This window comes from Nannochloropsis gaditana (genome assembly GCF_000240725.1).
Source record: "Nannochloropsis gaditana CCMP526 unplaced genomic scaffold scaffold068, whole genome shotgun sequence".
Classification (NCBI taxonomy): domain Eukaryota; class Eustigmatophyceae; order Eustigmatales; family Monodopsidaceae; genus Microchloropsis; species Microchloropsis gaditana.
Genome location: NW_005803885.1, coordinates 31,336 through 45,449, shown reverse-complemented (window position 1 = coordinate 45,449; position 14,114 = coordinate 31,336). Strand labels below are relative to the sequence as shown.

The window sequence follows — 14,114 nt, the reverse complement described above, 5'->3', positions numbered from 1 at the left end:
ATGCGTTGCGCAGCCTTGCAGCTCCTTGCCCAGGCCTTGACCGTCACTCCATCCCATCTTCATCATCATTTTGAACCCGAAGTTCTTTTTTTTACCTGCATAAGTTGAGCGATGTGCAAAAGCGAAGCGTCATAAAGCACAATCTAGATACGCCGTCACCAGTCTGAAGCGCTGAAACTCTTCGACCTCCATCCAAGACTGCTTACCATCAACCCAATGCTGATTTAGAGTATCTTGCATTGGCCCGACCAGAGACTTCAAATGTACTGCCGCGGTGTTCTCGGTTCTTTTTGCCATTTTCAGCGCCGCACAGTTTCACGAGCTCTCGACGAGACGGAAGCCAACGAAAGCAAACTCAGGTTAGATGTGGTGAGGGCGACCGAGACGCTCTCTTCTTTGATGACCGGGGGAAAGGAGGGGGCATCTACATGAGATAAAATGAAATGTCCTGCCACGAACGCTTTTGATACGCATGTGCGTATGTCAATTTTTTATCGTGAGGTGCAACGTTACGATGGCGAGTGATCGGAAAATTGAGAAGCCATGCGTGACCCACGGAGAACGAGTGCGTGATGGCCATGATGTGATGCAAGAAGCATGAAGTGTGGCACCTACACACCTAAATATTTCCTGCTACAGGTCAGCCATCGTCCCGTGTTCAGAATTCCGAGTCACATGTGTTACATGACGATTAGTTTGAGATTATAGTCAAGCACTGGAGCCTAAAGCGTGCCCTATGCGCTGATTTCTCCGCACATATCCACGAAAAATGCACACCAGTCACCAAAATATGTACAATGGACATATTGCACGTTATGAGATGCCACTGATAGATGGATGGCTGCTCTTACGACCATCAGGCAAGAGAACTCCGAAAATCCTGGGTATGCGGCCATATTAACCATCAGCAATCATATACAGGACCTTTTATAGGGGCCTGGCGCTATTACAAGGGAGTGTTGGCTCATCTGCACACATGGCGTCGCTCGAGTGAGTACGATCCTATCTTTTATCTACGCGCTGTTATCAGGTGGCAGGGCAGGCCTCGCTCTGCCTCAGATCGCCAAATGAAAGACTGAGTTAAAGGACTTCATGGGCGAGAGCTTGCGTTCAGCTGAATTCTACCGCAGCATTTTCTTGCTTTCATTTGCCAGAGTTTACATAATTGAATGACAATAATACCCAATTACGAAGCTGTGTTCTGTTGGAAGAATGTTGAAGGCTTGTAAATTTCTACAGGGATTGTGTAAATTTTTGGTAGTCTTGTCGATTTTGAAGCTCTTTTTTCAATCATCTCTTTGATTCGCTCAAAACCTTTCATGAGACCTGAGTTGTATGATTGCTCTATTCTCACTGATAGAAAGCCTAAGAAGTGACGTTAACGGCTTCAATGATGTTTTGTACGAATGCGCCTTCCACTCGCTAACCTCCTGCCGTTCCAGACGCTGATGCTACCTATTCTTCTGAACAGCAATGTCAAGGTACGATGTACTTCCATATAGACGAGATTATAACAAACCAAGCAATGCTGCGATACTCTACAGTCATGGGTAAAGTTTTAAAAAAAAAGTACTTACTTTTTTCATCGAGAAGGCATTCCTACCGCTCGTGAGGGACATAAATGTATGAGTGAAGGAAATCTACATCGTTCGAACAACATTAATTTGACGCTATGGTTGTTTACGAGGCAGGTTCACATGATCACATCTGTGATCATGCGCTAATTGGAAAGTGCTGATGGCCAAGGGGGGGAATTGAGGAGAATGACTTCCTCGATTCTCACCGCAAGCCGACATGCGGCCCCGACTTTCCATCCATAAGAGGAAAGAAATCATGTCATGGTGCAGCCTTTTCTCTCTAATTAAAATTTTGAATTTCAATACTTTCCTTTGTTTCTCGCGGATGCGTCGGTCAATGGTTTGAAACACCCGATACACCCATTATCAAAGCGATCAGAGCCATGCGTGCATACATGCCATTTTCCATTTGCCTGAAATAAGCGGCTCGTGGATCTTGGTCGACTCGGTCGTCAATCTCTCCAACGCGTGGGAGAGGGTGCATCAAGACTAGCGAGCTCTTACATAGTTGCATGGTTTGAGGCGTTACACGAAAGATGTCCTTCACTTTCTCGTAGTCCGCAGCCCTCGGGAATCGTTCTTTCTGTACCCTGGTCATGTAGAGCACATCCATGGTCGCGAGCACGTCTTCATCCAGCGTAAAGTACTCATGCTGTTGAATCCCACGGCTATCTACATATTTCTTCACTTCTTCCGGCATCGCCAAGGATTGGGGGCTCACATAGATCAGCCGGATGCCACTAAACAAACACAACAAGCGCGCAAAAGAATGCGCAGTGCGTCCATGTTTTAAATCTCCTACAAAGGCAACTGTCTTATTTCTTATCTCTCCGACCTCCAGCTTCACTGTGAGGAGGTCCAGCAGTGATTGCGTGGGATGTTCTCCTGTTCCATCGCCCGCGTTCAGAAGAGGTTTTGGGCAGGTCATTGCAGCCTCGCGCACGCTTCCCTGGACAGGATGCCGCAAGACCACAACGTCGCAATAGCATGCCATGGATCTCACGGTATCACTTAGAGTCTCTCCTTTTTGCGCGCTGGAGCTGGACTCATTCACGTGTATGCAACTTCCCCCAAGCCGTTGAAATGCCGCTTGGAAAGATGACGTCGTCCGTGTTGAGGGTTCGAAGAATATACTTCCTAAAACGCGTCCTTGCAACCGTAGATCGCCGCCATGAACTTTCACAAGCTCTTTCATAGCCTCCGCCTCACGTAGAAGTAGCTCCAATGCCGGTAAAGTAATCTGTGTAGCTGACAAGAAGTGCTGCCCAACCCAGGATTGTGGATCGCTACTGAACACAGTACAGTCGTCTCGAGTCATGGTCGAGGATGAGACGCTTTCTTTCAAGTATTGAGCACGGATGAATTAAAAGAAAAACGAGAACGTGAGGGATAAGATCATAAACTTTATGGCTCGCCTCGCCATATCACGCATCCGGGACTGCTCTTCGGATTAATCTCTCCGTGTCTGAGTTTTAAATGTAGATAGAAATGCTTTGGCGTACAGAGATGGAGGACGGACAACATGCGAACAAGCATGTGCCCGGTGTGTCTGACAGTGCAAGTGACCGGCCTGAGCATGTAGAGACGGTGATCTTGACGCCCCCGGGGAAATGGAAGGAGGTTATATGCTCGAGGCTGCCATAGCCTTTTAAGAAATCTTATGCTCTCACTATCAATTGGTTGCCATCAGGTCAACACCTACATTTACAGGCTACTTTTCATTTTTTGAGGCTCCACGTACGTAATTATCTCCTTCTTTTGCTGTCTGCTTCTATCAATCCTAATTGGAGCCGTGGTAAGTGCCTCATGTCGTGGGACTGTCATCGCGGTAAGCTAATTTATAGAATCAGGAGGGAAAAGCGGCGAGCTGCGATACTGCTGGCCACTTTGTACATGAATGACTGAATGACAAATCCTGCAACACGCAGGTTTAAATGCTTCGTCGGCTTCTACGTCCCTTTGTAAAGCAGATCCATCCAGACTTCCATCAGAATGTAAGCCCGGAGGGGTGTTTGGAATGTCATCTATGTCGTTTGATGGTGCGGGTGTACATGATGATGATGAAGATGATGATGAAGAAGAAAAAGATGATGATGATGATGATGATGGTTGTGGTGGCGAGCTTCGATGGCTTGCTATCAACAGAATCGTTAGGGTGACTTGTCAAATGAAAGGTGGGGGTTTGCAAGAATGTCTCTCGCTTGTTTGGAAGGAGGATATGGGCGCTCATCGGTGCCAATTATTGGATCACCAGTACTCCCCTTGGGCTCCTGGGTTTTGTTAAACAAAGATCGCTTCGGCTAAAAGTTCGCAGGTGGCGAGTGGAAGAAGAGCAGTGCTATGAAAACAACTGAGTATTTTTTTCGTGGTAACATCTTGTCTCCTTTACGGTATGGGAAGACTCACGTCTACCCTTATATACAAGATAAGGAGACTTACGTGCACCTGCTTTCAATGTTGTTTACGTATAGGCCCCGACAGCTGCGAAACGTACGAATGAGCAGTCACTGCAGCAGCTAAATCGAATCTTAGACGCCTTGGAAGCTGTGGGGAGAGGACAGCTCAGTACGCAGAGTAGGCATGCTGTAAGCAACGCTTTTCAGTCACACTATCTTGAAGAATGTTACGAGCTGACATTTCACGTTGTAAGGCCAAACAGTACAATCGGAAAACTGAAAGACAACACTTCTACTTCTTCGCCACTGCAAAGCTTCACCGCGCGCCTTCTTTTTCCATCAAGTACTATTTCGCATTTCGCTAAAACAGCTCTGCCGAACGCATCCTCATCTACGAAAACACACGACAAAGTGACATACTTCTTACCGGAAGAGATACGTCAGCAGTTACGGAAGCTTCTCTACGGCGCTGGATTGACCATCCCGAATGAATTAAAATCGATTACTGCTAAAGCGCAAGGCTATGATGAATTAAGGCCTCATGGGTTGATAAGTGCAGCAGCCGCCAAAATGATGGTGCTTGCCGATCTGATGACACAAGATCTTCATCATGAAGGCTCAACCACATTTGATTCTAGCGCTGCTGTCGCTCACATGCTACGGAGTGGAAGGATTTTGACGAAGGGTTTGGTCCCGGCAGAAGAAGTGCTTGCCATCCAGGTTCTTGAGAAAGTTCTGCACAGTATTTTGGAAGAGGTCCAGCTCGAAGAGATTCTGACAAGCATTCAAATTGTGCTCGACAGGGAATCTGATAAGCTCTGGTGGGAGATACTTTCAAGCAAAGTTTCGGGTAAATGTGAATATATTTTTGTTTGTCCCGCAGATTCGAGAAGGGTACGACACAGTCTAGCATTTATTCTTCGTTTAATCAGCCACCGAAATGCTACGGAGGCCTGAAAACTTCTCAGAATAGGTATTGGTACCCGTATTTGAGAGTTTTTTCAAAATTCTATGGTTTTCGTGAATCTTGCAAGTGTAGAGTATATGCACTGTACACACCATGAACATAAAGGATAAATAGGACGTTTGTTGTTTAGAAAGGATGTAAAGTATAATTACGTGTATAACAAATATTCCAAGACATGCAATCTAAGTACTCTTCGGCATGGATTCATCGAACTTATTTTTATTACACTTCAACGACTCGTGCGCTTCGTATATCGTTGACATGCCCTTGCCATGTGGTGTAAAGGTCATTCGAAGGCCAAACTTTATGTCGGTGATAGTACGCAAGCTAGTGACGAAAGCTCGAGCCATTTTGCAAGATGTATGACAATGATTTGAATAGCTCCAGGGTCTGTCCTGATTATCAATATCTGCAATAATAAATATTCTTAATCAGCTAGAAAAGTGATGCTTTTTACTTTCCAGTGATCTTTTTAAGTTTCTGTCCATCAAATCATACAATTAAAATATCATCAAGTCTAGGAGACAGATTACTCTTGTTCACATGTACTAAAGGGCACCTTTATTTTATCCTTCACGGCATAAGACTTAAGCTGGATAGGTTATTTGAGATGTAATGCTCCATCAGACTTTTCGCAATTAAAAACATTGATAACTCCATGGAAACGCATCGTTTCAGCCGGGGAGATATTATAGGTGAATGCCAGAAAAGTCTTTTTAAATGGATGAAGACGATATATTAATCGTCTACAGAAAAGATTTCTCGTCGAGTTCATAAAGCCGAGATAAATAGAAAATATAAAGCAAGGTGTGTGAAACTTTTGGTGCGCGCTTGATCTCCTCGATGTCTTGCAGAAAGGTCGAAAAGGGGTAGGTGTTTGCCACCCGGAGAGGCAGGGCCTACTCTGTATATGTTTGGCTGCCATTTTGGGGCGCTTATAGCTCGGCACAGCTCACGCAGTTTAAATGGACCTTATCATGAGTGCCCTTTCTCATATCAAATTAATGTTTCTCACAACACCAATGACTTTCATTTGTGGTGCCAAATGTTATGAAGTCTCCAATCGGTGTCATCGAAAGAGTTGAATCTTCTGTATAGCATTCTCCCACAATCTTCACAGCTTTGATGTGGTGGAACGCTTCACAAGCATTGAAACTTTTCTGCTCTTTCAAATTTGCGCCATCATCCCTAGGACTGACTTTCTAGTATCAGTTCCTCTCAACTAAGTTTAAACGATGGCCCGTTCTTAACTTTAACTGTATAAGACAGCAATACGTCTCTTCTACCTTCGTTTTAGTTTTTCTCACATTCGTATATTTACGATGTTACTCCACTGCAACCATTACACGTACGCATTGAAGATTTGTTCCCGATTTTTGAATACGTCCTGAATTTTATTAGACGTAATGCGACTTATCCGTCAATTTAATTGTCTACACCGCCAGCATTCGAGGCTCTGGTGGACATATCTGCCATACCAATCTTTTTCTGTTCACCTTTCAAATGCATTTGCTTTCGCAATATCATTTTAAAATCACCTATGTCCCCTTCATATCTGGAAATTGTTTTGTTGTCGCACATCCAGATTTCCTTCGCGACCTGAGATATTAGGCGCATATCGTGCGAAACTAAGACAACTCCACCTGCAAAATGGTTGATAGCATCTGCCAAAGAGTCGATGGACTCCATATCCAAATGATTGGTGGGTTCATCTAAAAGCAACAAATGTGGTGCGTCTTTAGCCATCTTTGCGAAGACGACACGCGTCCGCTGCCCATCCGACAAATTTGCCATGACCTGAGTCTGGACCTCACCCGAGACTCCGTATCGGCCGAGAAATTTCCGAAGTTCCTCCCTACTCGCTTCCTTGTACGTGTCGCACATGAAGTCAAGGGGAGTTTTGGTCAGATCAAGCACGTCAACAAAGTGCTGAGTGAAGGTCGAAATTCGCAGATGCGAGTGTGGACGCACGTCCCCGACGGTTGGTACAAGCAGGCCGCACATAAGCTTCAGCAAAGTCGATTTGCCAGCACCATTGGGTCCTACAAGAGCTACCCGAGAGTCCAGGTCGACTCCATAGTCTACATTCCGATAAAGCACCTCGCAACCAGGGTAACCAAACGTGATGTTCACCAGCTGCAGCACAGGGGGAGGAAGCGAGCCCGGATCAGGAAAGCGAAAGTTGAAGCTCGCTTCTCTCACTACTTTGTCCGTGAGGCCACCTCGTACCATTTTAGCTAGTGTCTTCTCCTTGCTCTGAGCCTGACGTGCAAGCTTGGCGCTGCCGTGGCCAAACTTGGCAATGTACTCCTTCATCTGTTTAATTTGGTCTTGTTCCCAGTGGTAACGCTTCATCTGCTCTTCTTCCAATTCAGCGCGCGTCTGAACAAAGGAATCATAATTCCCGGTGTAGTACTTCAGTTTTTTGTCCGACAGGTGGACAATATGAGTGCAAACATTGTTCAAAAAGTCCTGCGAGTGCGAGACCAAGAACAAAATCTTCTTCCAGGCTGAAAGGTAGTCCTCGAGCCACACAACCGCCTCCATGTCCAAATGATTGGTTGGTTCATCTAAGAGCAATAGTTCGGGCGACAAGAAGAGTGCCCGGGCCAAGGCGATGCGCATACGCCAACCACCGGAGAATTCACGCGTCTTCTTCTTCATAGTGGCCTTCGTAAAACCCAGACCTGAGAGAATGGAGCAAGCGCGGACCTCTGCCGTGGAGGCATCCATCTCTTCCAAGCGTTCGTAGACCTGTTGCAACCGGTCCACGATGTCATCATAGTCATCTCGAGCCTCCGCACCGTCCTCCGTCATGATGTTGTTCAGCAGGTCTGCTTCCCTCTCCAGCTTGGCGCGTTCCTCATCGACAGACATCACAGCCTCGAGGGCCGTTAGGTCACTCGCCTCTATCTCGTGTGTAAGATGAAACATGTCGATGCCATCTGGGATAGGTACGGCGCGTGCCCCGAGTACCCGCATGATGGTAGATTTGCCTGAACCATTCATGCCCAAAAAGCCATAGCGGTTTCCATGGTTCAGCACTATCTCACTGTCATCCAAGAGAATTTTGCCCATGAATTGGACCGTCACATTTTGTACGTTGATGTCTTTCGTGTTGCGGTGCATTTCCTTGCTTGTGCTTGAGTACGTCGCGATGATCCCGTCAGCCGACAGCTTTTCCACTGCCGAGGGCCCGTCATCCATCCGCAGGTTCTCGAGGCTCAACGTCGAGGCAGACGCCTCCGAGGTCGCTTCTGTCTTGGTATCTTCCTCCATTTTTTTTTTAGTAGCGGCTGCAGCAGCCGCAGTCCCCTTCTTTGGTGGCCGGCGAGACTTGAGACCCATTTTCGAACGGTGACGTTATTTAAGGCGGACCTGTATGGTTAAAAAGAAGTCACACAAAGGAATATAAGACGCGAAGACATGCTTATTTGCCATTGGCTCCATTGTGCTGTGCATCACACTGCGTGCCTAAGAAGATGGTCGTCGCGGGGCGAATGCTGCGCATCAATTGGAAGATCGGTGGGGAATACTCCATGAGAAGAGTACGACACTAAACGGGAAGACAGAGACAACATGATAGGCAGAGAAAGATCTCTGCCTGGGGCCGTGGTGAGAGGCAACGTGGCACAATTTGTCTCATGCATCATGAGCGGTTCATAGGGCACGACGTGAAAGAGGCATGGGTACATGAAACAGTGCTCGGAAGAGAAGCCAGCGAGTCCATCCGCGCCAATGCCACAAAACGTGCTCTCAAACACTGATGGACGTCAAAAGAGCGCGTGTGATGCTTTTCAATGTGTCGCCCGACATATTGTGCTGCACGCCCGTTGCTCAATACCCTCTACGAGAAAGGGGCCGACGCCTGCCTTTTCCGTGCAGGATGCGTCACTCTTTTTCCAGCCACATGCCTGGGTGGCGCTAGTGTTCGCTGTGGCCGGGGGCGAGGATAGAACAAAGCCTCCCGTTCCGTCATCCTCCCGCCCTGCCCCCTGCTGCACTTGCAAGACTTGCACCAAATCACGCTCTTATACTCGCTCCCTTGTGCCAGGTGACGTTAAAGTAGTGGCATGCTTCTGCACATCGGGAAGGTTGGAAGAAAAGTGGCTGTCTATTTCCTGTTGGCCTTCGCCTTCGCAGGCGAACTTACTCAAGCCTTCCTGCCCGTCCTGCGAGCTTCTTCGCCATTGTTGCCACATTCATTGTCCGTTGTGCGTCATGTTCCTGGTAAGCGCATTGGAAGTAGATGTACGGTAAAGTGCATTTCCGCTCACAAGGCAACTTGGCTCATCGTTTCGGCGTTTGAGGAAATGCGGATTTGACAGCGGACTGAAGGAGCTTGCAGAAATTTTCATGAACGGATCTATTTTGAACAAATATGTTTTTGCCGCTGTTAGCAATCTTGCCATTCCATGCTCTTTAATATATATAGAGAGAGGGAGCGCAGGAATTTTGGGAAACGACATGTCGATTCGGAATGCTCATTTAAAAAAAACACACGTTCCGACTTTTCTGTGTTAGATCTAGGCCTGACAAAAGACAGCTCTTCCTCGTCGAAGTCTTCCTGTCGGCCTGTCTCTTTATCTTCAGTGAATTCCGCATCCCCTTCTGGTGGGTCGAATGAGGTGGCCGAGGACGGGGTCTCTCTCAAGGACCTGCAGGACCTGGGAGCCGATGCCGCATTTTTGGAAACGCAGGTAGTGGAATGGCTTGACAACGAATGGATACCGCAGGATTGTCATCAGGAGGTTGCAAAAGTTGCTGCCAAGGCCTATGTGAAGGCCCGTGATGAGGGCATCGCCGACCTTGGCGGAGTCCTACTGCACGTGGGCACCGAGCTGGAGGACATGGACATGGGGGACGCATTTGTGGACGCCTGGATGGTGGCCAATAAAGTCTCAGACCTTCTACTTATGCGCATGGGCCGCGAAGTCTGCTGTCCGGAGCCGGAGTTTACGGACGAGCAGCGTGTGCTCATGACGGAGGGTCGCGGAGAGCGGGAGATCATGGCGTCCGGCCTCCTGGGACGCGGTGCTCCTGGCAGCAAAGCTACCCTTGGCGGCGGGAGTGGTGGCAGCTCCTTGCTCAAGGACAAAGATGTACCACAATTACTGAATCCTCAAGCCCCCCCTGCATTTTTTACGTTGGACGCGGTCCTACGTTCAGCCGAGCTATACGTCGACGAGTTCGCGCGCTTCGATTTTATCCGTAAATTTCTGGATGGCCACGATGAAGCGTGGGCTGAAGCCAACATCATCATGGCAATAATACTTGGCTACAAATTTGATGAATGGGGCAACATCAACCTTGAAGACGTGCATGAACGCTTTCGAGAGCTTGCTTTCCCACCTGACTTTCGGGGAAACGAGGAAATGCGAGCCATGTTAGACGCTATCCTTCGGGAGGATGAAGATGAAGATAAAATGAAGGGGCTGGAGGAATTTCTCGAAGTTATGGTAGGTAAAGCTTACTACCATCAATCGGACAAAGGTGATAACGAAGATTTTGCCTGTCGCGCGACACTTATAAAGTGGATCTACGAATATGATTTTGTGAATGACTGGCCTAGACTCCCCACCGTCCAGGCATTGCTTGAGGTGAAAGCCCGCATTGATGCCAAGCAGGAGGAGAACAAGCCACCTCAACGTTTCCTGTATTGAGCGAACACTGGTGGTGAGGAGGTTAAACTTTCCGGGGGGGCAGTGCATTGTACAGCTTTATGTAGGCGCGCGGTCCAAAGTTGAGCAATAACAAGGCGCCGTTGCATAAATTTGTGCTCTGCCTTTTTGCGAAAGAATTAATTTAATCTATGAGGAGCTTTCGTAATTCTGTCCTTTCCGATCCTTCGGAAGCTAGCAACCGAGAAAGACTGGAGAGGATGTGGTTATTAACCTGTGTACCCGGGTTCATTTCACCTTCGATTCACAAACATAAATGTCTCAGGTAGATGGACAAGGATCTCAGGTTAGAGCCTTATGCGGGCGAGGGACGATGGTCGGGCATCAAGCGCACGCGGGTTGGGTACGAGGCCAAATTCCATCAAGACTCGAAGTACAGAGGTTACAGGCCGGACTTTGCAGCACTAGCTCGCCTGTATCCCGACACCTTTGGACACCTGTACGTGCTTACAAAAGAGCTCATTTCACGCATGAAATTACAATTTCTCCGCAATCTTCTTTCAAATGCATATTGATCACTCGTTCCTTAATGTTTCGGCCCTTCACGCAACAGAGTCATTTACCTGAATGACGACAAAAGTGAAGCGCTTATTGACTGGAAAGATCCAATTTCAACGAGAGCTTTAACAAAAACACTTCTTCGCCATGATTTTGGTCTCGAGTGGGATATTCCGCTTGAGCGACTATGTCCACCGGTTCCAAACCGTCTGAATTACGTCTGCTGGGTGAAGGATCTCCTCTCCTTGGGTGGCTCCGATACATCTCAATCAAGAACTGGTATTCGAGGTTTAGATGTGGGTACTGGTGCCTCCGCAATATACCCGCTGCTTGGGTGCAAGCTTCATGATTGGTCGTTTCTGGGAACGGATATTGACCCGGAGGCTTTAGAAGCAGCCTCGGCAAATGTTCGCGAAAACCATATGGAAGATCGCATCTCCCTACAGCTTGTATCGCGCGTGGATTACAGCGAGCTATCTTCATTCTCTTTCACAGCTCTCCAAACAGGAGCTGGGAGTGTCCGCGGACCCATCCAAACTGCCCTAGACGCCGCTGGAATGGGATCCGAATACGAGCTGGACTTCGTCATGTGTAATCCGCCTTTTTTTGCATCTTTGGATGAAATTCATTCGGGTTTTTCGCTTAAAAGTGGGAGGAAAACAAGCAAGAGAATTTCCACAGATCCGCATGGCTGCGCGGACGAGATGATCACCCCTGGTGGGGAACTTGCCTTTGTGACGGCAATGATACTTGATAGTCTGGCACTTCGGGATAGAGTACGCTGGTATAGTAGTATGGTAGGTAAAAAGCTATCTTTGAAAAAGCTATTGGGTTTGCTCAGAGAAGCAGGAGTGCAAAATGTCCGCACCACGCAGTTTGCTCAGGGTCGCACCACTCGTTGGGGCATCGCTTGGAGCTTCTCTCAGGCAGGACTGGCGGAAGTGAAAGGGGCTGGGGCTAGCGCTCACAAAGTGTTCGGGAAAAGAAAGATGGTCAAGAAGCGGGAGACTTCTTTCTCATTCTCTGTGCGCTTTAATCCTCCGTTACAAACCGCGGACGTGGAAGAAGGGTCGTCAGAGGAGGCAGTAGTGCTGGACCGGGTGCTCGAATACTTCAGTATTACCCGCAACTTATGCGTGCTGCGCGTTGGCATCACTTGTGGCGCGGCCGAAGACTTATTCCGTAAAATGATTGTGGTTGAATTGAGTTCACATGGCACGCCGACGAAAGCCCCCCCTGTTGTTGTCTCGGCCTTCGCTGCGCCTCCTGTCCCTCCTTCGGATCCAGGCTGGAAGATGCGCTGCGTGGTTCTGATCACCGTCTTAGCTGGGGCTAGTCATGAAGACTCAAATGATGAAGCATTGACGACCGCGGACCTAGGGCGTGAGCCGCAGCCGCTCGTGTCTGAGGAAATGAACGTTGACGACATAGAGAATGGCGAGAGGGGGAGAGAAGGGGAGTGCAGTGTGGAAGTGAACATTGAGATGACCTCGGGTGGTGACCGCCCAGCGTTTTGGAAGCTCTGTAATTTGCTTCCGGGGGAAGTTTCACGGACTAATCGGAAATGGCGGCGCAAGACTATCTTTCAAGAAAAAAAGAATGAAGCCGCGTCGAATCCACAAATTGGTGATGCCAAAAAACTGGGTAGGAATTAAGAAGACTTCAACATTTGGGGAATTCAAACGATCATACATTGAGAAAGCAAGAAAAGTATCGGACGAGGAAAGTAGAACGCCCTTCTCCGCGATTAAATGATGAACATCCGTTGGGACGTGTTCTGTTTCCAAATGTACATTTATTCCTTCGTCGTGATGACGTATGCTTTATCCGTGAAAAATGCCGTTCGATCAATAGTCATTTTCACCATCGCTCAAGTTGCATTTCCTGAGTCCCTCGTCCATTAAGGGGGAAGGGGCGAAATCGAATTCTTCAGGTCGCAGATCTCCAGACCGCCTACCCGTGGGTCGCACCGCGTATATCGCCAAGACGGTACGCCCATAGCGGCGATTCCGCAGGCCTAGAAGGCGTCCTTTACCTATATTGAACGGTAAACTGCCCAATTCCACAGGATACTCGATCACAATCAGAGAGTCCTCGGCCACAGCAGGGCTCTCCATCACGTCTCGGATCAAATCTGCATATACTACCTCCTCATATGGTGGTGTAATCGAAATCAAGTCAAATGTACCAATGACACCCAGTCGTTTTGGCTGCCGTAAGACTTCTTCAGCCCTGGCCCGCACGATTTTTCCCTTAACCGCATCAAAGTTGCACAGTTTCAAGTTTCGCTCAACGCATTCGCAGCACTCGGATGCCATGTCGACGAACACCGCTTCTCCCGCTCCTCGAGACAAGGCTTCTAAACCGACCGAACCTGCTCCGCAAAATAAATCCATCACTCGAGGAGGCCTGCTACCGAAGAGATCGAAGGAAAATAATGTCGAGAATAGGGCCTCCCTGACTTTGCTCATCATAGGGCGCAGATGGACCTCGGGGGAGTCAAGTCTTTTGCCTCGCGCCGACCCTCCTATGATACGGAGACGTGATGGACCACCCGCCGTTCCAACTGTGTCCAAATCCCATGCTTTCCCTTGTTCTTTTCTGCTGCGAGAAGGTTGAGAGCCCCCCAACTCATGTATTTTGCGGGCGTCGCCGGCTCCTCTTATTTGGCGTGGGGCGTGAATAGGTTGCACTGGCAAGCCATCAGGCCCCAGCTCTACTCGGCGTCGCTTTTTTTGCCACCGTTTGTCTACTTTGCGAGAGTTATGGCCGTTTTCCTCGTGCGACGATAAGGACATAGTTTGGACAGTCAACGATTGAACACACCCTTTTGAGACGAGGAAAGACTGAACCATCTCTGGCGACCCCTCAAGAGATAATACCAGCGTAATCAATGCTAATTTAAGAAATGAATTTCCCTGTAAACAGGACATTCCTGTGCTTGGAATTGAGAAGTCCAGGATGAGAGGCATTACCGGCTTACTCAAAGCCATAC

The 14,114-nt window shown here is 48.2% G+C and overlaps 3 protein-coding genes across 3 annotated transcripts; 1 reads left to right on the top strand and 2 right to left on the bottom strand.

Moving 5' to 3' along the window:
• Positions 1 to 1,861: 1,861 nt before the first annotated feature.
• Positions 1,862 to 2,919, bottom strand: PYRB (aspartate carbamoyltransferase catalytic subunit; the record flags this gene model as incomplete). Its single annotated transcript, XM_005855955.1, has 1 exon — positions 1,862 to 2,919. A coding segment is annotated over one exon (1,008 nt), but the record flags the coding sequence as incomplete, so codon positions are not given.
• An 8,909-nt stretch (positions 2,920 to 11,828) lies between these two features.
• Positions 11,829 to 12,138, top strand: NGA_2122520 (ribosomal rna large subunit methyltransferase f; the record flags this gene model as incomplete). Its single annotated transcript, XM_005855956.1, has 1 exon — positions 11,829 to 12,138. A coding segment is annotated over one exon (310 nt), but the record flags the coding sequence as incomplete, so codon positions are not given.
• A 763-nt stretch (positions 12,139 to 12,901) lies between these two features.
• NGA_2054620 (n6-adenine-specific methylase) lies at positions 12,902 to 14,058 on the bottom strand (the record flags this gene model as incomplete). Its single annotated transcript, XM_005855954.1, has 1 exon — positions 12,902 to 14,058. A coding segment is annotated over one exon (1,092 nt), but the record flags the coding sequence as incomplete, so codon positions are not given.
• Between the last annotated feature and the right edge of the window lie 56 nt (positions 14,059 to 14,114).